At 36.8% G+C, this 24,240-nt stretch overlaps 1 protein-coding gene across 1 annotated transcript in view; it reads right to left on the bottom strand.

The window, feature by feature from the left end:
* Nucleotides 1-24,240, bottom strand: part of musk (muscle, skeletal, receptor tyrosine kinase) — a 37,139-nt gene that overhangs the window by 4,646 nt on the left and 8,253 nt on the right. Inside the window, exons 2-16 of the mRNA XM_031753269.2 lie at nt 24,097-24,223; nt 23,515-23,666; nt 23,234-23,361; nt 22,790-22,931; nt 22,580-22,704; nt 19,581-19,740; nt 19,041-19,047; nt 17,039-17,302; nt 15,354-15,547; nt 14,826-14,849; nt 14,592-14,680; nt 9,481-9,655; nt 9,081-9,267; nt 8,790-8,984; nt 6,244-6,392 (exon numbers count right to left, since the gene is read on the bottom strand). Of these exons, the coding sequence (XP_031609129.2) occupies nt 6,244-6,392; nt 8,790-8,984; nt 9,081-9,267; nt 9,481-9,655; nt 14,592-14,680; nt 14,826-14,849; nt 15,354-15,547; nt 17,039-17,302; nt 19,041-19,047; nt 19,581-19,740; nt 22,580-22,704; nt 22,790-22,931; nt 23,234-23,361; nt 23,515-23,666; nt 24,097-24,223 (2,118 nt within the window). The remainder of the gene's footprint in view (nt 1-6,243; nt 6,393-8,789; nt 8,985-9,080; nt 9,268-9,480; nt 9,656-14,591; nt 14,681-14,825; nt 14,850-15,353; nt 15,548-17,038; nt 17,303-19,040; nt 19,048-19,580; nt 19,741-22,579; nt 22,705-22,789; nt 22,932-23,233; nt 23,362-23,514; nt 23,667-24,096; nt 24,224-24,240) is intronic.

Raw genomic sequence — 24,240 nt, forward strand, 5'->3', positions numbered from 1 at the left:
CCAGTCAAGGCCCTTGCCAGTGTTATATTGAAATCCTTACCCTGAACATTTCTGCCAGTACAAGAGTCCCCATGCTAAATCGAAATTGTGAAACAGAAAGGCAATCTCATAATTTTGACTTAGCATGTATTTTTTTTTCTTTTGTGCTAGAAATAGGACTTCTATAGTCTGAGATTGTTAGGGAAAGAATACTAAGGCAGGTCACAGAATCTGATTGGTCACAGATTTTGGTGCAACTTAGAACATAATATGTATTTTCATATTGATACTGGGTTTTGTGGGAGGTGTTTCTATTCCAGTGCAAAAGACGTATTCATGAGAGATTTTTGAAGTAGGTAGGTTTTGCTGTTGATGACACAGTCAGGCATATAACATGGTGCAGACTGTCCAAGACAGCTACCCAGGAATTTTCTGTGCTGAGTAAATGACAATATTTTGGTGAATGTATTGTTTAGATATCTGAACATTTCATCGGATCACAAGCAAAGACCTCCTGGGGACCTTCAATGCATCCCTTGACAAAGTTGTGCCTGGCCTGCTGAAACTGTACTGGTCTAAGAAGGAGCTCTTGGTGAGGAGATGGAAGACCTCCTGGATAAACTTGATGAACAGGTGAGTGAAGTGCTCCTTTATCTGACATTTGCAGAAGAGAGTATACTTTTCTCTTAACAGAAACTGAAAAGATGTTGGCTTCAAATAAAACACATCAGTGGACATGTCCGTAAAAATGAATGTCATGAGTCATTGCTTTGTTCTTATTTGGCAGTATTTTATTTAATTTGTAAAAAGAAAGTAAAATTGTTAACATGGTGGTGTTGTTGTTTTGGGGGCGGGGGTTATGCGTTTTGCGTGTTGCTGGGTCTGACCTGTGCTTTACTCTCATTACTATGAGAGTTCTGATTTTGCATTGTGTATAGTACACCATGTTACTTCACTAATTGAAATTTTGTTTTCCACTGAACACTCTTTAGACATCCAACACTGTGTCCAACGGGCACTGAGAGGCCTGCCCATTTTCCTCAAGACAAGATGCAACAGAGGTTTTCCTGAAGTGCTTAGTAAGTACAAAAAACTAATGCAAGTAAAACTAATTGCTATGAGATGTTTTTAAAGGATGAGTTTATCCAAAATGGAAATGTACACTTTCTCAGTGCAGTCCAGATAATTTTATAGTGGGGATTGCAGTTGTCATAACTCTCACTCCTTTTTTTCTGCTGAGCAGCTGCTGGGCATTGTTAGTGGTTGTTCCATAGCAGAAAATATTTTTGTACAAAACTCACAAGGTGGCATTAATTAAAAAAAAAATAAGCTTTTTCTTCTTAAAACCTCCATGGGTCAAACGACCAGCATGGTATAGAGGTTAAAGTTAAAATCTTTAGAAATTTGTTTTGTCTTTAGTTTTTCTTAGCTTTCAATAATTCTTATTTTACTTTTCTTCAGGACACTGACATTTTGGAACCAGTGTTGAACGGTGCATCAGTTGCCATCCTCACCATCCTACAAGATGACGATGCTGATACGTCTGTGCGAGAACATCCAGTTGTGTTGGAAGGGGACATCGTGCTACATAACATTCCAGATCTCTCTACTGCCCTGGCACACCTCTTTGGCCTTCTGTATGCCCTCAACATTGATTACCCAAAGCAGATGAGTTTTACCTTTGAAGCAATTCAGGCCATCTTATTTTGGCCTGGTCGGACAATATGAAGGTGAAGTGGATAAATCATTATTCGAAATGTAAATTTTAGTCAGATGAATCTGTATTGTTGAGAATATATGGTGAAAATTTGTCTTGTAGTATTTTAAAAGATTTGTTATAGTGTTAGTTTCCTCTTCATTGATGGTAACATTTCTAATACCTTTTAACTTCCATAGTTCATCATAGTAAGCCTGTGTAAAATGTCAATGTCTGGGTGCATAGGCAATCGTTTGTGGCACTACCCTATTTAATGTGCAATAGTTATGTTCAGCTTTTACAAGACGGTCAGGGTGTGTGTGTGTGTGTGTGCATGAATTATTAAGTTGCTGGACACTTTTCTTTTTGGTTCTGGACTCTGGAATTTTAACGTCTCTGCTGGGGTGCTCAAAGCACCCAAAAGAAACTGGCAACACGTTTTTTGTTTTTTGTTATTTCTTTTCTTTCTTTCTTTTTGTTTTTTTTAACAGAAATTCACCCTACTACCCATGACATTCTGAAATGTACTGAAAAGACTGTTGAACAAAATAAATAAGCTTTTAGATAACATTGAATTGTGCTTTGTTTTATTCTATATCTATTTATTAAGTGTTTTTTCAAGTATAATAACAACATACATTTTCCTTTGTTTATATAGGTAAATTTTCAACTCACTGGAGTAAGAATTGTATGATTACTCAACAAGAATATCTGTGTTTGGTGAAGGCAGAAATACATGGCATTGAAACCAGAATTTCTTCGTTAGACTTCCAGGATTATCCTAATTAGGTGAACAAGAAGATCCAAGTTGGCAGAACTTGTAAATCTTAGTTGAGTCAACAACAGTTGGCAAAAGTTGAGAAAACTCAAAAATCTCTTGCATCATGTTGCCTTGAAATTTTAAGTTTTCTCAACATTTTCTTTTTTACAGTGTACAGTATCACATAATGAGTTCATTCACCTTAACATGCCAAAAAAACCCTATTACCCAGACATAAACACAGATGAGACCTTCTCTAAAGGGCATGTACTCACAAATAAGTCATGCATGAGTTTCTACTTCTACTTTAGTGGATCTTTGATATAAATATGGCATATTTATATTTGGTAAATTAAGTTTCTGCTTTTTCTGGACTTTTTTTTCCTGAGCTGTTATTGGGGAAATGATGGCAAATGAAGGCAGATTATTAAATTGAGAGTGGTATGACTGAGGCTGCTCATGATATAAATATCACCTGTGATTAATACAAGTTATTTGAAATGTTGTGTTTACATGTTTAATAGTTTAATAGTTTAATTATTTATATAGCACATTTAATTACAACAGGAGCGTTGACCAAAGTGCTGTACAAGAATACAACATACCTAATAAAACAACTTAGAGTATTAAAAACACCAAATATGAATTAACAAATAACTCTCATGCTGTATTAAAAGCCAGTAAATAAAAATGCGTTTTAAGATAAGATTTAAAAAAAAAAAAAAAAGTTTAACAGTAAGGACTTCCACAGGCTTTGGATGTTTAATGAGGACAGAACAAACAGTGCTATAGTATCTTTAAAAAGACATGGATTTATTTGTTAAATGCCCATTTATACTGGATATAGTGGGCATACAACCTTTATTTGATAGAACTTCCATACTTATTGGACAACAACTTAAACTGCAAGAGTGAGATGTCAACTTTAAAAAAAACCAAAAAGACAAAAATCAAGCATATGAATGAGGTCTTTGGTGGAACAGGATCTTGGCAAAAGTGACAAAATTCATTCTACTTTATTTCCTCCTTATTTACTACAACTCTATAAAAGAGTGTCTGTCTGCTTGTTTGTTCTTCCATTCCTGTGAGTACTTGTTGCAGCTTGTGAGCACACACTGCCAAGAATTTGCAGAGCCCCGATAGCCCTCCGATCTGCCATCCGTATGGTTCACAAACAAGTTTCAGTTCTTTTCAGCAGAAGTTAAAAAATGTATTGCTAGATGAACAGAAATACACCACTTTATTCAAACAGTGGTTTCAGTTCACTCTTCTTTTCTTCTCACTTTAGTGCATGAATAGTAATTTATGCAGTTAGTGCATTGAAATGTACCAACTTATTATTGGCTGCAGTTATAATTTTGATTGACTGCATTTACTATTGCTTCTGTTTTTCAGTGAAAGAAATTGGAAGCTCAATGGCCCATTGGTAGGCCAGTAATTTTAAATGCGTTTAAACTTTGTTCAAACCCAGTAACATTTATTTCCCCTCCTTGTTGAGGTTCCAAAGCCACACAAATTATGAAATGTGTCATGCTGAATTCTGGGGAAATCAATGAAGGGCCTTATTTAGCTAGACGGAAAATCACTGCACAGTCAGCTCTTGGACTGCATTTGGCACTGCCCTCCAGGGATGTCCACTGCAAGTAAGGGAGCGCTCATAGGTGCAGTTCAGTGGTGGAACACAGAGTTGGAACACTGTACTTCAGCGCACAGTTGATCAGACGTAATCTAATTAGATATTTTTAAATCTGATTGGATCAAAAATGTTAAAATAGATTCACAATTTTCAGGATTCTGGAGTGAGATAACCTTATGTAATCCACTCTTATTATTACTATTATTATTACTCTGTTATTTTGATCACACAGTTATTTCAGGAATTTAGGATTGAGAAAACTTGGATCCAGTTTTATGAAACATCCATTAATCACATCATTCTAATTATAATGACACCATGAACTGAGATAATCCCAAGCATAGTTTCTCTTCCTTAGCAGATGAAAGTGCACTGAAGACATTTTCATCTGGTAAAGATAAAGAAAAAATTTGTTAAATGAAGAAATCTGAATCTTCTTTTATTTAATTGAGTGATGAATGTTTTTTTTTTATACAAATCAAAAAATCTTTAAAGTATGCACTCATCTGTTGGGATAATTGTACAGGCAGAAAAGTGGGATTGAATACCTGATCCTGGATCGTGAAATGTGAGATTTCTTGATCCAAATCCATATTATTCTGATCTATATTAAACTTTCTGAACAACTGAAGCCAGAAGCTAAAGTGTCTGTATTTAGTTGTAGTTCACTTTTTTTGCACTATGCGATTGCAACATGCTTCCAGTGAACTTTAGGGGCAAGGAGGAGGTTGGAGGTCATGTTCACTTAATTCATATCCTGTGGGTCACTGGATAGAACAGCTCACCAGAGAACAATTATCGTGTGTGTGTGTGTTTGTGTGTGAAGGTGGCTGGGTGTATATGCTTCTGTGTACAGGGTGGGGGGAAACAGGTTGTAATTTAGTGCTAGTGACCTTTGCTAAAGGACGGTAGCTGGATTAAAATGTTTCCCTCATTGCTAAATATATAGAAGACAGAGGCCACACACGGCACAAGACACATGTAGACTTATGGTATATCTAATTCTGACACATTCATGTTTTGGATGATGCATATATACCTGCACATGATTTACGGCTGTATTATTAGTCTAGAGGGTAATTAAAGGTTAAGGAAATAATCTAATCAACTCCAGTTTCATGCACACCAGAGTCTTTGCTGTTAGTGTGTCACTCGCCAGATGAGTCATCTAAAATGAATGTCACTCAGAAAATAACAAAAAATACCAGATAATGCAGTGATTGTGAGTGAGGGAGTGACTGAATGTTAATTTTGAAGAAATATATTGCACAACAACTGGAGTTGCAAAGAAAACTTCTCTGAGCACAGCCAGTGATCAACAGCTCTGTTTACTCGCTGACCGCACCAACTATGCTGTATCTCCAAATGTCTTCCTGGAAATATATTTGGATGTGAGCTGTTTGTATTAGATTAGATAAGCTGCATTAGTGAAGATACGGAATTTTAATAGACCACATTTGTTTTACGTTGGCCAACAAAGCCACATTAGTTGTCAGTCAGCACTTGTTTACTGGCAAACAGCACTATGTGGATTATTCTCGGACTTTAATAAGTCCACAGCGGGAAACAAACAAACAAAAAAAAGCATCTGAAGAGAGTGAATTCTTTCAGAAAAATTGCTGTTTGGAAAATCAGACTCAGGGAAATACTAAGAGGCAATCCTTTCTTTTTTATTTTATTATTTATTTCCTTTTAATGAAAGCTCTACAGTTTTTTGAAAGTTTATTGTTAAATTGTTGCTTAACATAAGCAGGTGAAAACTGACAACTGAATAGAAATGTTATTTTAAATGACCCAAAAGACTCTTGTATGAGTTGAAAAGCATTCTTTTCAAAAGCTCTTTGTTTGGTCCGGCTTCTTTTAAATAACTGATTTATTTTAAATGCCTAAATGCACTTTCATGCCATAAAACTCTAAAACCAAATAATAAATGTTGATTTCTATCAGTTTTTACATGTCCAATTCTGTCTTTTCCATCTTGTTTAAGGTTTTTTTTTCCTTCCTCCATTTCCATGTTTCTGTTTTTCCACTTTACTTTACTTCTCCCTGAAGTAAACTCAGGGATTCTGCAATTATTCAATGTAAACTCCATCTGTGACCGTTGTCTCTTTGGAAATCAGATTTTTCATTGCACACTTTTTCTCTCTCATTTGCACACTAGCACACACTAACCTAAGAGTCGAACTATGTTTGGATGGTCAAATGCGGCCATGAGTGCTGCCTCTCTCTGGAAGTCATTCTGCATGTCAGCTGAAGCTTCCTCCTTCAACATCTTCACAGCGACCATTGTGAAAGACTCCATGGGTAGCAGGCCTGGAGCTCTGAAACAGACACAAACAAAGATATTCATGAACTGAGCACGAACAATTATATTATCAGTATTTGTATTGTATTGTTAATGTTTTTGTCACTAATGCATAAACCACACTTTTGTTACCATATGTTTCAAATGTGTATTTTAGCTTTACCCAAGAGTATCTAAGTAAACAACACAGCTATTTAAGTGGGAGAAATATGAATGAAACACATATAAACACATATTTATACATACATACAATAGGTCTACAGAAAAATACTTCCTCTGTTGGCTCAGGTGCAAACTGATGTTTCCTCAAGTAGATATAGTTGGGACACCCCCCCAAAAAACAATGATATGACCCATATGGAAAAGATATATATAAATCTTTTAAAGTTTGTATCTGTCTTGTGTGAAACTTGTATGAAAAGCATACAAGAGTGAAAACAGATATAAGATCCCTTGAAAAATTATATAAATGAAACTTGTATGTTTTGGATACTTACTAAAACAATATGTGAAGTAATGAGAAAGTGGCCACTTTCATGAGTAAATCATATAAGCCTTATATGATTCACTATGTGAAGTAGGCCACATCTTATGCAAGTCTTTTATAGGTTTTTACTATTTCTTTTCCATATGGGGACACACACACATACTGTAGAGTCACACATGGGACAAAAAAACAGACTGAAGTGCTGATGTCAGAGAAGAAGTTGTTTTTTTTCCTCAGGTCTATTTAAGTAACTATCTTTGTGGCTGTGTGTGTGTGTGTGTGTGTGTGTGTGTGTGTGTGTGTGTGTGTGTGTGTGTGTGTGTGTGTGTGTGTGTGTGTGTGTGTGTCACAAATGATTAAATGCACTCTATAGTCATATATTTACTGAGTGAATGCACACACAGGAAACAGCTTGTATTTGCTTTTGATTTACATTGAGATCCATATATTACATTGTACTAAATAATCCACATACATACTGTGTACTTCATGTGCACATGAATTTACTCCTGTGAAACTTCTGTTTTGGAGGTTTCATATCATAGTTGTATAATCATCCAAGTGTGTGTGTTAGAGTATGTGTTTGTGTTCATGTAAGTCAGTGCATGCGTTATGTTCCCAGAGGTGTCTATATACTGCACCTTTCTAGTTTTCAGTGAGGGATTATCATCTAGCCCTAAGGACATCTCTCAGATTTGACTGACTATGCACTACAGGTGCTACTGTCATAATGCTGCATGCTATTATTGTACTGCTCTGTGATCAAGCTATCATATGATGTGATTTGATGCCTCCGTTTATCTATTGCATTACATTTATGTGGCTTCTTAAATGTTGTCTATCATGTGGTGCTGTGAGTTCACTTGTTCTAATCATGTTACTTACAACACAATAGGAATTTCTATTTAAATTGAGATTCTTTTTTTCTTGTATTAATCAAATATTTTTTTTCAGTTTTCAAAACAGGCAGTTGAGCATTGTGCTTTACATTCTTTATTTTCTAGCATAGTCATGAACATCATATGGGTGACAAGGCTGTGGTGCATGAATAAGAGGGAGTGTAACAAAGTTGGAAAATCTATATCTAGAAGATCTAAACTGATTCACTTATCCTGTCCTGAATTCTTGGCTGTGACAGCAAACAGTTATAAATACCTGCGATTGTGAAATCCTGTATTCAGTAAACCTTGTAAAATACAAACAACAAATAATTGGATTTGGCTTACTTTAGTAAACTACTAAAAACTGTCAAAGAGGTTTGATAGGCTTCCGTGGCTCTGCTTTATGTTTGCTTCATGAAGTCATGCCACTGTATGTCATAATGAATTTAAGCAGATTACACTAATATTACAACATTCTGACTGATAACGAGCGCTGCAAACTTCTGACAACTGCTGTCTATCAAGCCTAAAAAAATTAGATTCATGCTCATGACAGATTTATGACTTTTTAGAAATAAAACTACCATATCACCCAGCTCTGGTATTGAGTGTGATTAAAGAGATACGTTTGCAACATTCATGTCTTGCTGTAAACAGGCTCAGGGTGCAGTGAAAGTGACACCTGTAACAGCTTGCCTTGTGACTTTGTGAATGACGCAGCAGTTCTCAAAATGACCAGTAACCTTGTTTAGCCATGTCATCTTTCTCTCTGTCTCAGTCCTGTCTCACTCCCCTTCCCCTTTTCCTCTGCCTTAGACATATCAGCAGCATCAGCTTAGCCCCTGGATGCGATTATGATTATGAGATGGCAATATTAAATATTAGTGTGCAGAAGCAGTGCTGTGCTGAAAGAAAACATCCTTTTCGATCTCAAACCATTTGATGAGAAATACTCTTGCTTCCCCTTAATCTCTCTTTTTATCATATTTGTTCATCTCTTCTTTTGTCCATGCTGTCCTTCCCCAGTTCTCTCTTTTTTTCTCACCTGGCTTGGAAAACTCGTCCAAAGGCTCCTTCCCCAATATCTCGGACGTATTGAATATTATTTCGGGGATACTCAAGGGCCAACAGTTTTGAGTTCAGCAGCAGGGGAACACGCTGGTACATGGGGTTAGGGTGGAGTCGATCGAGCAATAGCTCTGATGGAAGGGCGTTCAACATCGGGGTCTCTATTACTCCTCTAATATAAAAAAAAATATATAAGTGTGAGCATTAAAAGGATAAAAACAGACAATAGATAAAGAAACATATTCCATCTTTATCATCTTTCTTTTACCTCTTCCGATTCCTCAGTTGCTTCTTCCATCTGCGGCAGCCAAGAATGATAACGGCAAGAAAGACTGCAGTTGCAAGAGCAGTCAGGATAACGACAATGACAGACATTGAATAAGCTGGAGATGATGTTGTTGTCACTGGAGGGAAACGAGGGGTCTGGTGAGGGTCTCTAGACTCTGGCTTCACTACTTAAAAACACAGATATAGAAAAAGTCACTAAACTTGGACAAATGACAAATCTAGAACTTGATTGTCTAAAATCCAGACTGAGCAGTCTAAATTTTGGCTACTGGGTAGCTTTTAGTCTACTGCAGGTGAATTGTTGGTTTCAAGTGTAAGAAAAACAGGAACTGTAAATAGGTGAAGTGGGGGAAAAAGTTCTGAATGCAGAAGGGCAGTACCTGATGCTATGCTTGTTTCCCCACACTGTGGAACAGCACAGTACTCCCAGCGTATGTTTGGATTTAAGGTATAACACCAGGGCTTGTCACTGATTCCTCCTGGGTTCCTGCAGTGATTGCCTGAATTCTTCAACTCTGGAATGACATCCACTGACAAATGGTGCTGGTGGGGAACCTGCAGAATAAAGCATAGTAGTAAGGATCAAAAAAAACGAGAAACGCTTTCTCAGGCCTTTCCCACTAAGAGGAATAAAATATTACCAAAAAAGAAAAATCACCAACATACATACTATAATAAGGAAGGTTAAGTATCTTAATTGGTGAATAAACATGGTTTTCAGCCTGTGAGTACAGGGCTGGAGTCTGTGTAATGAATGATCTCTTTTCTGTTCTGCTGCTGACCCTGTATTCCTGGGGGGTAAAGAGGAAATCTACCTTTGCTGAGGGATCAGTTCTAGTGAGTTTTCTGTGAAAGAAAGAATTGATTTGGATGGATAGTTTTTAAAACTTGTGAGTCTCAAATCAAAAGTGAAGCTAAGATGACCTTCCAAATATTTCTTCCAGGTTCTGTTCTGTGTAGTAAGGTTACAGCTCAATAACCATTGGCTATTGTGAGGGACATTAGGGGTTGCATGACTGTTCCTGGAATCTAGACTGCCAACTTAAATATGGAACATCTGGTGGGCTTGTATGTCATGAGCTTTAATCATGAAAAGAGCAATGGCCAACTCTCTCCCAAGAGACATGAAGACATGAACTGAAAATGTTGGGTTCAACACATGTTGCTGTAGCTGAACGTGTGAAATCAACTGCATGGGGTTGATTCCTAACTGGTGCCAGGAATGCTTAAAACAACAAGTCTTCGCACTAGAATGACAAGTTAGGCCATTTGTCGTCGCCTTTCAAGATAATACACTGACATTTGGCAGGAAATGGGATGCAAGCCTCCATTGTCAAAGTGCAACACTTTGTATAACCAACCATCCTCCCCAATCTTCTTCCTGCAGGCATTTTGCAACACTATTCTGCAACACTCTAGATCCATAGAGAGAGAAGATTTCTAGCAGAAAAGGGGGTTTTGGAGCATAAACAAATGATCTCTGCTGGTAAGTAATCCCCAGCAGTGGATCAAGTTGCATTTCCAGCAAGAAAGAGAACTCGACCCCTTTTAATGTTTAATTAGTGGCCACTATGTTATTATTTTGTGGATGATTCTTAGGCTGAGTCATATATATACCATGAGAATGACAGTGTTGTATAGTATGTTTAATTCGTTAGCAGTGTTTTCCTCTGCAATAAAGTTGTGAATCATCGTCTGCAGTATTTCAATGACTCAGCACAAAATGGCACCAAAGTTACTCCATTCATGTATCATGTACTTCTACAGTTTACATGTTTGTGCTGAACGGAAATGTGATTTTTATGAGAGAAAGAAGTCATTCTAAGCAGAACAGCATATGCTGTGGAACATTACAGTGTTCTGCTCATTTCCTACAAAACTCATAGAGCTGATTAGGGATCATTTGTATTATGAAAATATTTATGTAAAGCATATGCTCTCTGATGTGTGGAAGATAGAAGACAAAGGATGACTTTCAACTCCCACATCAGTTAGTAATCTTGAGTTGTCATTTTTACAAATACAAAAAACAAATGCCTAATGGTCTCATGGCACGTTACTGAAAACTGTTAAAAGCTCCTACCTTCACACAGAAAGTTAATACTGTTACAGGCTGTGAGCAATATGTTTAACAAAGTAATTTTACTTTAGGCTTGTGTGGTGTTACTTTCAACAAAAAAAGAAAAAAAAAGATGGCTAGTGAAAGTAGATAGATCACATAATGCATAAAGAAATGTACTATTTAGCCTACAATGCATTTTGGATCATTATAGTTATTAAAATGATATGTGAAAGCAACATTTTAAAAGTCTATAGTTTTGAAACCCATTCAGTTAAAAAAGGGAGAAATTCATGGCACAGTTATGATTGATGAGTTGCTCACCCAGAATGCAATGTTAACATAGCTCTGTAAACATTTATATTTGTGGTTAAAGCATGCGCAACTTGCTGCAGTCGTCATCTAAACAAAAGGTGTAGAAAGTCAGGAAAGAACATCACGAAAGTAAACAGGAGACAAAGGAAACAAGCGGTAAAATGGGGGTGGGGCTAAAGGCTAAAGCCCCCACTTTTGCAATTATGGGCAATGAAAGCTATTGATTAAAAAAATAATTCAAAACATTTTTTGTTTTTTTAATTTTGAAGGATGGACTTTCCCATATGTACCTCAGTGGTTTGGTCAGTTGCCTACCATTCCCTTACTTTCCAATCTTTAAACAAAGGAAGTGTCAGACCATACATACTGTTGTAACCAGACTATATTTTTATTTATTAACTCCTTACTCTGCGTCTTGTACTTTGGTGTGGCTGTCATTTTGTTATGGGGCAGCTACTTTTCCCAATAATGTATCACATTTTGGGTGTGACTCTTAGTTTAACACGCTATGATTTCACTCTGATGTTTATATTTAACACAAGTCTTGTCTGATTTTCTATAATAAAATGAGAATGAGATGCAATTTATGAACTTGTAAAGTACATATCCCCAACCACCTAGGTCTATCTGAAAACATCTACTGAAAAAAAAAACATTTGTTGAGTTCAGAATTGTGCAATCACATTAACATTGCCTTGGGAGAATTGTTACAAGAGACATTACCCCAGCGATGCTGGTATTATACGATGCTTACAAGGAGGAAATGAAAGCTTTGGTGCTGGCCAAGAACTTCAGCTTAATCATCAAAATGATTCCATCATGTTTAACAGCTCACCTTCTGACTTATGTTCAGCCAGAACGTTATATCAGAAAGTTACAGTCTTTTCCTGGAAGCAGCATGGGCTCGAGCCTAACTTCCTGATGTCACTCTGTCTTCTTAATAGCTTCAATCCTATTGTCCTAGTGCAGACAACACACAGCACTGGTTTGCTAAGCCCTGCTCCCTTTAGTGCTTCTGCACTTACCACTTACCAAGCCCTCTGTTTTCCAGTAACACTTATGAAGTTTACGATGTCAATTCAGACCTGCCTCTCAAATTTATGAGTAATTTGATGAATCTGTGGTCACAACTCAAGACTATGGTATTAAAAAACACGCTCAGAAAATCCAGGCTTCTTCATTTGAAAATTACACTTAGTCCAATCTGTTGTAAATGGCTATGTAAAGAAGCTAACATTTTCCCTAATGTCTTAAATATAATAATTTAAAAAAATCTTCTGGAATGAATCTAGAATTTAAACAAGACTATCTTAGAAAAGGAAAAATAAGGCTGGATAAGCACCAGACTTGATATATGTGGAATAGACTATTGTTCTGTGTGTGAATGGGTGAATGACTGGATATGTAGAGCGCTTTGGGGTCCTTAGGGACTAGAAAGCGCTATATAAATACAGGCCATTTACCATTTATTATAGTGCCATGCATAGAGCTTAGATGATTAGAAAATTCTAATTGAAAGGACGACGTGCATTGTTATTGTCACTATGCTATAACAGTGCACAGTGAGCTAATTTCAATTCAAATTAGCAGATAGGATGCAAACTAAAGTGTATTTGTAAAGTCTTACAGTTCAAATAAAAAAATAAAACAGTCAATGCCACCTTTTTACTTTTAGTATTCAACATTCAATTCCAGGGATTGTCTGCATTTTTTTCCCCACAAATGATCACCCTTCATGCAGTGGAGGTAATCTTATTATTCCTACATAACTCTCCCCAAGCTCAGGCGTGATGTGGCGATTCTGTTTTTGACATACATTGAAATTTACCACGAAAGAAGATGAGCTCATTTTGCAAGTTGCCACTTGTTTGTTGAATGTTTCATGAAATGAGCCCTTTACCACAATAGGTTTCTGGAGAAGGATTTTTTTTTAATGTTTCCAGTGCCTGCCTTTAATTAAAATACATTTAAATTTTGCAGAGAAAGGGTGTTAACATTTTGAAGTAAAAATAACTGCACATTTAGTGGTATAGTGGTACTAGTTTTGACTTTCCCATAAATACATGTAATATACAGTGACTATATTTCCACACAAACCAATCCATGCACACAGACACACAAGCATCTCTGGCAAATGTCATCCAGTATCGAGAAGAGTAAACATGTCACTGGTTTTAAGAGTGAAGATGGTCGAACTGAATATAATTCTTGTAGAATACAAAACCAAACCTATGTGTTTATGTTTACTTGTTTACATCAGACACGGTTAAATGCGGTATTCACATATTTTCTTCATGTGGTATTATGCACACATAGTTTGGGGTGTTTGTGAAGAAGAAAAACAACAGTTCAGTAGTAAACATAAGTGTAAGTACTAACATTTGAGAACTGCATTAGAAAGCAAGCTTTTTCGCAGTTAGCAGATAGTAGAGTATATGTGCGTGAGCAAATCCAATATGCTGAAGTGGGAGTGGGTGTCTGTGTGGGTGTGTGTGTGCGTGTGTCTTAGTGACGGAGCATGTGGAACATATGCGTGTGAGAGCTAATTGCTTCCAGAGGCAGGATGTGACATAATGAGTCCCTCCCTCTCTGCTGACCTGGCACACACACACACACACACACACACTGCACAGGAGAGTAGTAACAGTTCACCCAAACAGACCCTCTCACTGAGCAAAGCCATAAAAACATAAAGGGGCTTTTGGGCTACAGGAAGGGTGTGTGTGTGTGTGTGTGTGTGTGTGTGTGTGTGTGTGTATGTGTGTGTGTCTATGTGTTTAACACATTTGTGTGACTCTGTATTTGCTGGTGTTTGCACATGTAAGCATTTTTGTATGCTTTTCTGCTTCTGAGTAAGGGGAAGGAATGTTTTAATATAAAACTGAACTACATAAAACTGAAAACACACACACACACACAATATCAGTGAAGTATCTTTTCTTGGTTCAAATCAGCTGAAAACACTACATGCCTTGGTCATCAATCAAATGTGTCCTGTTTTCTGATTACATGTGGTTATTTCATACTTTTGCTGGTTTTGTGCTTTAGTTGAAAAGTATCTAAGTAGTTTTGTAGCTCTAGGAACATTTACAGAAATATACCCAAAGACCACAATACCTGTTGGTTCCATGGTTGACATGGTATCCCAGACCTGGTTACATTCACACTACCCTGGTAGAAATAACCTCGGTCATTGTAACACGTTCCTGTTGATGTCAAACAGAACAGTTTACCATACGATAACAATGTTAACTGTAGCAAAGTAATAAAGTAATTCATTTTTGCATTGGATTAATTATGGCAGCTGGAAACAAATTCATTGTGATGTACTGAAAAACATTTTGTACTTACTTGTAATTAGATCTTTCTTGATGTCTAAAATGTAGAAAAAATTAAGAAAAATGAATCTAAATATTGGGAAGAAGAGGAGCTATGAAGTCATTTGAACCAGAAGATCAGTACTGAATCACTGAAACACACAAACAGAGAGATACACACACCTGCAGCTATATATTTTGGCTCAATTCAGACAAACCCTCTTAATGACCTCATCAGTATCAATGACCTGCAGTGTAGCAGGCCATGCTTTATTTGGCCCTTAGCACACACAGCTGTACCCAGCCATTCTTTTACATAATGGTTCATTTACTTTTCATAACTGCTTTTTTTTTTAGTTTAATGAAAGCTGCAGTCAGTGTTCTTTTTAAAAAACAAAAACAAAAAAATCTTTGATTTAACAGACTTGTGCAAAAGAACACAAGGTCAGCTTGCTCTTAAATACCTTAGTCTTTGCCCAACTCAGTGCAAGAAAAGTTTCTACAAATTTTACAACTCAAGTGGTTCAACAAACTAATTAAACTTCACTTCAGGCTGTCTTACCCGCAAAAGGAACATATGTACAACCATCAGGGTCTGTGTGAAGACTTGGTAAGGTCTGACATTTTGGCAGCAGTGAAACGGGAGCCTGGGACCCGGTGAGAGAGCTGAAGAGTCCAGACTGGACTGAACTGCTGCCTTCTAGTATCAGCCACTCCTTATGGCAGTACAGCTCCTTCACTGCCAGGCAGTGTTCTCTGTTTATGAAGAAAAAGTGTATGAGATTCAGTGATTCTTTCTTTTGTTTAATAAATCTGAATGGGTCCAAAGCTATGGAGGGCCAAAAGTGCCAAACTGAAATAAATAAATACTTACTTAAATAAGTAATTATGCATCATTAATTAATGAGAATTTAAAATAAGTAAACAAGCTATTAAATGCATAAATAATTATTTAGATGTGATTAAATGGTTTGTGTTCTGCAAACCATCGTTAATTTATTTTCTCATTATTATTTTGAAAGGTCACAACAGACCAGACTGATTTTGAAAAAAGTGATCAAGAACTGTACACCGGTATATTAAATTAAATATTACTGTTTAATCAACAGACTGTTAAGCAGCTCTTCTTGAAAACAGCATGCATGTATGTATAACTCTTACTGAAAAAAAATATGCATATCACTTGTTAATGTTTGTTTATTTATTTATTTATTTTTACTCTAGCAGGCTTTTTCAAAACTTTCAAAACAGACAGCTCATGTTCAGAATTTAGTTGATTAAATATTAAATATAGAAAAAGTGATCATTTCTGGAGCTCGCTTGAGATCAGTCACCAGTCAACAATATGCTAGTCCAGGTGTTTCTGATCCTGGTGAAAATGCTTGCGTCCCCATATTAAAATATTTATTTTAATTGAAAATAAGTTGTTCTAACTCATCTGAACATCCTGAAATAAAGATGAGATAATGAATCAGTTCAAAATATACTGAAAGTGAGACATTAAAAATCACTAAAACTATAAAGTTATGAAGCTTAATTTTAATGTTAGCCTAACCAATTTGCTTTAAAATAAATAAAACACCAATCTAAACCAAAAACAAGTCAAGCTTTGTTAGACATTAGAAGTGAATTATATTACCCTTCACTCAGAGGTTAGGGTCAGTGGAGGTTGAAAAAAACCTGCCATAACCAGGCTGTTTTTATCAGGTATCGTGAGCTCCAACCGTCCAGTAAGCTGATAGCTAAGGAGGTAAGCTAGCTGTTAGGTTAGGGGTACCTGACATCTCTGAAAACATTGGAGCATTTTCAGAAATAGTCTCTATTTTGATCAAAAACAAATCAAGCTAACTACTTCCTAACTAACATTATCACCATTATCTGGGATCAGTCTGTCTTGATTCGTTTTCTATGGTAACCCACCAAATATTAGGGTCTATGGTTGAGCTTCAGTGACAGTTACAGATAAGATACACTGCAGTACAGGAACCATAAAATAAAATGAGTTGATATTTTAATCAATTGATGACATATTTACATAATTAAATGTGATTTTTTTTATGTCTACATGTTTTTCCAATTTTAATTAATTATTGACACATTTAATCAAATATTTAATTATGTTTTCCTTTTGGCACTCCTGGCCTTCTATACCGACCATATGTTGTGCACAACTTATATCAACCCATTCAGTTTTATTTCCACACTGTGAAAAGACAAAGAAAGGGAGACCACGGAGAACAATACTACCTGCAGACAGGTTTTGGTGCAGGTCCTAGCCCTGATGGGTTGCAGTCAGGAAAGGAAGCGTGGCAGAGCAATGAGCGTAATGCAGGACTGCACACCCCACTGAGCCCTTCTACCTCTGCCCACCAGCTCTGAAGAAAGTACTCCTGCGTGTCCTCAGGGTTTGAGAAGGACGAGTTAAAGAAAACCAGCAAATCGTCGTGCAATATTGTGCGGCAAACATCTCCACGATATGCACTGCAGTAGCCTGCGATCCCCTTATAAAGTCTGTTTAAAGGAGACACACATACAAACATTTGGCAAATTAAAGGCAAAATCACTACAAAATAGTTCTAATGCTTTATTTTTATTTCTATACAGCTCCACTGTAGGTGTGTTATCTAACACATCTCTACCATACTAATTCCTGGGGAGTAAATTATCCTGGGTTTTTTTTGTTTTTTGCTTTTTTCAAATCTCCTACATATCTAAGATGCCCCTTCTCTCTGAGCAGTATGTGATGAAAAGGTTTCTAACACATGAGATCACTCCCAAATCACCATTTTTCACCATCTACCGTTATGGGGAGTGGCCATAACCATGATCCTTTACTAATCATCGAATACCACATCATCAAACAGATGTAAGAGCCTAAACCTAACTAAGAACAGGAACTTGCTAAAGTAACTGTAACTAATTCATTAATATGTATTTGGGATAGCATGTTATTTCTAATAGAAAAAATGCCTTGTGTAATTCAGTCATGCAGCAAAAACTGGAGTTTGACCATATTCCATACTGTTTTCTAGTAATATTTCCTTGTGTAATTTGGGTATTTGTTATTTGCATATTTTAACTTAACAAAATGAATGGAAAGAAAACCAGGAAGAGTTGCATACTAAAAGTACAGAGAGTGGTCTGTGTTTACTGTCTTGGCTTATAGCAAGTGTCCACTGAAAAAGTAAAAAGAAATCATCTTTCACTTGAAATATCTTCTTTAACATCATCCAGATGTTGATCATGAAACAGGCTGGAGAAAGTTTAAGTGAAATTGCATCCTGTCTGTTCAACTTCCTTGCTGGACCTCAGTCATACCTACTTTGCATAAACCTGAATGTCTGTGCGACAAAGTCCCTGTATTCCTCTTTCACCCTATGTTTGCCTCCTTTTCTTAATGCTTTCTCATCTGTTAGTCCTCAAGCATTGCTATGATCCACATCTCTGTCTGCTCCACACTGCTGTCTATCTGACAGCATGTACTCTGATAACCTTCACTCCAGCATCACTGCTGCCTGTCTGCATTCTCTTACAGACTCCAGATGTTCCCTCTTGGGGAGGTTGGTGACTCAGCAGAGTTCAAGCCAAACTATCAAACTTAAAGGTGCCCTGTAAATCTATCAATTCACTCTTTTCTTTCTTTCTTTTTTCTCTTTCTTCCTCACCAGATCTCTGTGCATCTAGTCCAGATGTGGTCACAAGTGGGCAAATCAAGATAAATGCAGCCATTAAACCTGCCTTTCTGTGACCTACAGCCCTCTATCCTTAATGTACTTCATTTCTCATCAGGCACCCTGAGGCCAACATTTTATTTTCTTTATTTTATTTCTATTTTAGTCTCTTTCTTTCTGCTTCCTTCTATGTGCATCTTGTCTCCTCACTCTCCCTCTTTCTCTCCCTCTTCACAGTTACATAGTCCAGATGTGGCAACAGCAGCTGTGTTAAGGTTCAGAACAGTTCAAATTCAACTCACACAGTATGGGTGATTGAGAGACCCACTCTCTTCTTGGCATACGGGCATGTTCAGGAAAACGAATAGAAGCAGCAACACAGAGACAATTATGGTGCTTACTTAAAAAAAAAAATAGTGGCAGGCAATGTACTGTGAAATTATTCTGATTCAACATGGGTCAAATGAGCTGGAACATTTTTTATAATCAATTCAAATGTAATATATACAAAAAGAAGTAACAAAAGAAATAAAGCTTAGACAACTTCACACAAATCTGGCACAGGTCTTTTCTCTTACCTCCACTCTACTGGGAAGTGGCAGTATCCAGAGCACACGGGATGAATAGGAGCAAGTAGAAGAAGAGGGAAAAAGATGAAAGACAGAGTGATGAGAAATGGTTGATAGATGAAAAATAGTCCTAGCAGGATGAGAAAATCAACCATGGTGTTACTCTCAGCAAGTCATCACTAACTGTGGAGAGACTGAGGGGCAACCAGGTGGAAGGACAGTGTGTTTTGCTGGGGAACAGGTGTGTGCGTGTGTGTGTGTGTGTGTGTGTGTGTGTGTGTGTGTGTGTGTGCGTGTGTGTGTATGTGTGTGTGTGTGAAGGAGTGGCTTTGTTTGAGGAGTAGTAACCAAATGGGGTAGGCAACAAACAGCTGAAACCACACAAAGCACAACCAATATAACTGGCAGCTAGCATAACAGCAGGTAGTACTGACAGTAACAATAAACACCGAGATAGAGGCTAAAAAGAAAGCAGACATTTTTTTTCTAATATAGCAAAATTTGAAACATGTAACACCACAGTATAAGCTGGAAATCAAAACTTGCCACCTGCAACAGTGACTTTTGCAGTTGCTTTGACAGTGTTGGCTCCAGCATTGTGTCTGTTGGAAGCCAGGCACGTATATAGGGCTGGTTTAGTCACCGTCACCTTAAGAACAGAGAGTATCACCTCTCCCACTAATGTCTCCTCTACTGAGGCTCCGGAGATCTGGAGAAAAATGACATTGAGACAAAAAGATAAAAGTTGTAAAAATCAGTCATTTACATGCAATGAGCAATTTGCATATAACAGTGCAGAAATGCATGAAGACTTTCTGTGAGAGCATCCTAAACTTAAATGACAGAGCTGGAAAAAATAACTGCACTTCCTGGAATGGCCACTGGAGGCTGAAGTAAGTCCTCTGCTGAATTAAACCTAAATATCAGGTTTTGCTTTCTCTGCCTAGCTTCCCTGTTCATAACTGCTGCATGGGAGGTGAATTTTAACTATAATTTATATAATACAGGGTGCTGCATGATGATTTATTTATATATAATATTACATATTTTATTAAATATTTATATACAATATTGATAAATACTGAATCTATTATAACTTTTTTGAAAATTCAAATTATGATTCTTATATATTTCAAATTAAATCTAGACTTTATATAAAACTAATAATAATAAGAGTAATAACAGATTACTACAAGATTTTTTCTCATTGACACTTTGGTCATTTGATATTTGATAGTGGTCTGAGTAAAACTGGTTAGTTAAAAAAATTATTGTGTGTAAACTCCTCATATGCTGATCATTATAGCCTTTGTGTTAAGCTCATAAAATGAAATGCATTCAGTACGTGTCTGGCACTGATATAACCACTTGTATTATTTTAGCAGATTTGAAATTCCCAATTATTCACACATTGTAAATCTAGCCAGATAAAATGTATCTGTTGTTTTTAGACGATTCATGTATGTACTTATATATTTATAAATGATATGTGAGGAGCTCTAAAGTGTGTGCATGTGCGTGTGTGTGAGAGGTGCTATTAAGCGGCTATGTCTATATTTGAAGCTGCGTCTGACACCGCCTGCTTTTAGGACAAGCTCCATCCATCCATCCACTGAAATTAATGACCATACCAAGCTGCCAGAAAAACAACTCTCACAGTCATTTTAATCAGCACATGCCCACACATAGTATTTACAGGCATTAAGAGCATGTAATCACTTTGTAGCTAGCACCCAAGACTATTAAATACCCAGACATTATGTGGTGTATGTCGACCGCAACAGCATGCATAAAAAAATGTCTGCTGCTTGATGAAAGAAAAGCCCTGTCTTAAAGGTGGTCACATACACGTTCAAGTTTGCATTGTTCCAATATGAATTTCATGCATTTTTAAGGTTCCAACCCCTTAAAAACATTAAAAACAACCACATCTTTCAATACCCCTCTTACACTTAAAAAAACCCCCAAATTAACACTAATAACAGAGTGTATTATAAGCTAAATGCAAGATCATCTCTTCAATCCTCTGTCACCATGATGATAATTCCTTTGCTGTGATCTCAAAGCCATTAATGTGTGTGTGTGTGTGTGTGTGTGTGTGTGTGTGTGCGTGCGTGAATGAAAGAGACAGATGAAGACTGCAAAGGTTAAATGTGTAATTTTACATATATATGCATACAATCTCAGGTAAGGTCTTGGTTTCTATATTTGCTAATGCTCACTCTGCTTCATGACTAATTATTTTGTTGCCACATGTGCAAGGATTGCACAAATACATTTTTCCCTGTATGTGTAGATCTCGGGCAAAGCTCAAAGAAAAGGTGGAAGCTACTATAGTATATGTTCTAAAATTGTAAGTTAAATGTTTATTTGTACTTTGTGCAGGCTCTAACCGATTTCATTTCTGATAAAGCAAAAAAAAAAAAACAACAAAAAAAACCAAGGAGGAATCCTTATGTTCACTCAAACTGTAAATAGACAGTTGCTTTTATAACCATAGGATATTGCTTATGACAGCCAAGACAAATATTCAGACCTGCGGGTCCCCTTAGTTACCCACATTTAGTGTTGATCTTTAAAGTATAGCTTGCGTTCAGTTTCTTACTAAATCATTAGTTGTTTTATGTACAGGAGTAGCAGAAGTAGCTGCTTAATATAGCAGTACCATCTTTTTTTATGCTTTCCAGTGTAAGGTTGGGTTTTTTTTGCTAGTGTAGCAATAATAAGGCCCAGCTGCAAACTTTAAACAGTACTCCTTTTACTTTTGTGTCATTTACTCAGCCATCAGCAGATGGACATATATCAATAAAACCGCTCCTATTTTGCAGAGCTACACACAGGCAAGCTTGTCTAAAAAGAGAAAAAAAATCACTTGGCTAAAACTAGAGAAGAGCCCATGTTGTTCCCATAGACTAAAAAAGGCAGGCCCACTTGGATACTATAATTCTTACTGGAGAACTGAAACCAAGGAACGGATTTGTTTCCAAGAGTGCCTTGTAAGCATTTGTATTCACCCAGTGAATTGTCATCTCTTTAGCTATAGTCAAAAAAGTGGGTAATGATAATGTGTTGGATTTAGACAATAACTATTTGTGTAGTTCTGTATCTATGCCTACAGCCGACAGTACTTAACTATTAATTTGCTTTTGATATGGAGTTATAATGAATACAAATTGTAATCATAACATCACTCTCTCTTACATGACAGCTTGGACATTTAATCTATTATTGTTGCCGCTTTCCCATTATGTACGGCTATGCAGCTGACAATGTGTCACTATTTTAGCTACGTGCTAGAATTTCTCTTATGTTGGCAGTGTGTGACTGACATTTGAGCCAAATTCAACCACTATTGCAACCACTGTGGGGGAGACAAGCATATTCCTGGTAAGATCAGACGGAGGCCAAGGAATGGATATGTATAGCTGGTTGGATATTTTGATTAAATTAGATTTTTTTTGTTAAAAAATCAGTATATATTATAAAAATATCAGCATCAGCATCTGTACAGGTACCCACAAACACACACACACACGTTGAGTACTCACAGTATTCCCGTTTTCCAGCCAGGTAATGGTTGGGACTGGATTTCCAGTGGCATTACATTCTAGGGAAATCTGGCTGCCATATGCCACCCTCTTGTCCTTTGGAACCCGCAAGATTCGTGCTGGAGCTGAGGGCGCACACAAACAACAATAGCGTAGACAAAAAACACACATTGTTCCACTGCAAGCTACAGCTTACATTAAAATACATACCTTGTACTTCTATGATGACAGGCTTTGAAAAGGCCAAACCAAAGCTATTCCTGGCCACACAGCGGTACTGTCCTGCATCCTCTTTCTGTATGTTATGAATTTTCAATGCCCCATAGTCGAGAATAGTAACACGGTCATTGACCTGGAAGAGTTATCGTTTGTTTTAAAAATAGAACTGATATATTAGCATTATTGCAACTATTTGTCAACACAGGCTATGAGACACAAGAAAGCAAACTGAAAAACACATAGTGGATAACTTTCCTTTTTAAGTAATGTCTTGCAGTTTTGAAAACCTTAAAACTATCCAGATATTTGCAGTTCTGGTCAAATAGTGAAAAAATAAATTACTCATGAGTATACGGTACTCTCAGAGTGTTATTATTAACTCCATAAGTCAGTGAACTGCATGTATTTTACTTAGAAAACTTGCAGCAACTGTACCTTGATAAGCTCATCATCTTTGAGCCACGTGACATCTGGTTTAGGGTTGCCAAGGGTAACACAGGGCAACACTGCTTTGGATTCTACCAGTAGTGTTAGATTGGTTGGATGCCTTTTGATCTGTGGCTCTGATGACGAGACCAACAAGACATAGAACAGTGGTGTGAAATGTATTTCTTTTAATGATGTCTTGGTATTAGGTTATTTTTTTCAAAAATGTGAACTAATGATCAGATTTGCTCAAACTCCAGTCATACATCCTCGGAAAAAAGTAAACATACTCATCTTTAGCTGAAGCGCTCCACAGCTCTTGGCAGGTTCTCCAATGCCATTACTGGCAAGGCAACAGTACTCCCCATTGTCTGACTCTCTTACATGTGGGATGATTAACATCTGACCCTTTTCCTTGGTAAGGTACCGTGTGTCATAGTACCTAATGGGACAAAAAGGACAGTGCAAAGCAAAGAAGTGATCAATGGATATATGTTCTATATTTAATACTCCTGGGTTAGACTCCAGCCCCAACCCAACTCTAAATTGGTTCAAAATTAAATAAATAAAAAACAGGGGGAAAAAGGATGGATATATAAATATAGATAGAAACGTATATTTAAGATTAATCAGTGCAAGCACAGTGTCATGAATAATATGCATTGCAGTTCATTAGTGCAAAATAAGATGTAAGATTAAATATATATGCACACACACACACACACACACACACACACACACACACACACACACACATATATATATATATATATATATATATATATATATATATATATATATATATATTAACTATCATAGCAAATTTCCTAATTAAACTACAATAGTGAACTTAAATAAAGCTGTAAACTTACATAATTTGGTGATTATTTTTGGTCCAGGTGATCTCAGCAGGGGGGCGTGACTCCACCTCACAGATGAAGGTGGCATTGTGATCCAGTAGAACATCCACTGTCTCTAATAATGTGATGATACGAGGTGCTACGAAAAAAAGATCC

Source organism: Oreochromis aureus, linkage group 7 (genome assembly GCF_013358895.1).
Source record: "Oreochromis aureus strain Israel breed Guangdong linkage group 7, ZZ_aureus, whole genome shotgun sequence".
Taxonomy (NCBI): domain Eukaryota; kingdom Metazoa; phylum Chordata; class Actinopteri; order Cichliformes; family Cichlidae; genus Oreochromis; species Oreochromis aureus.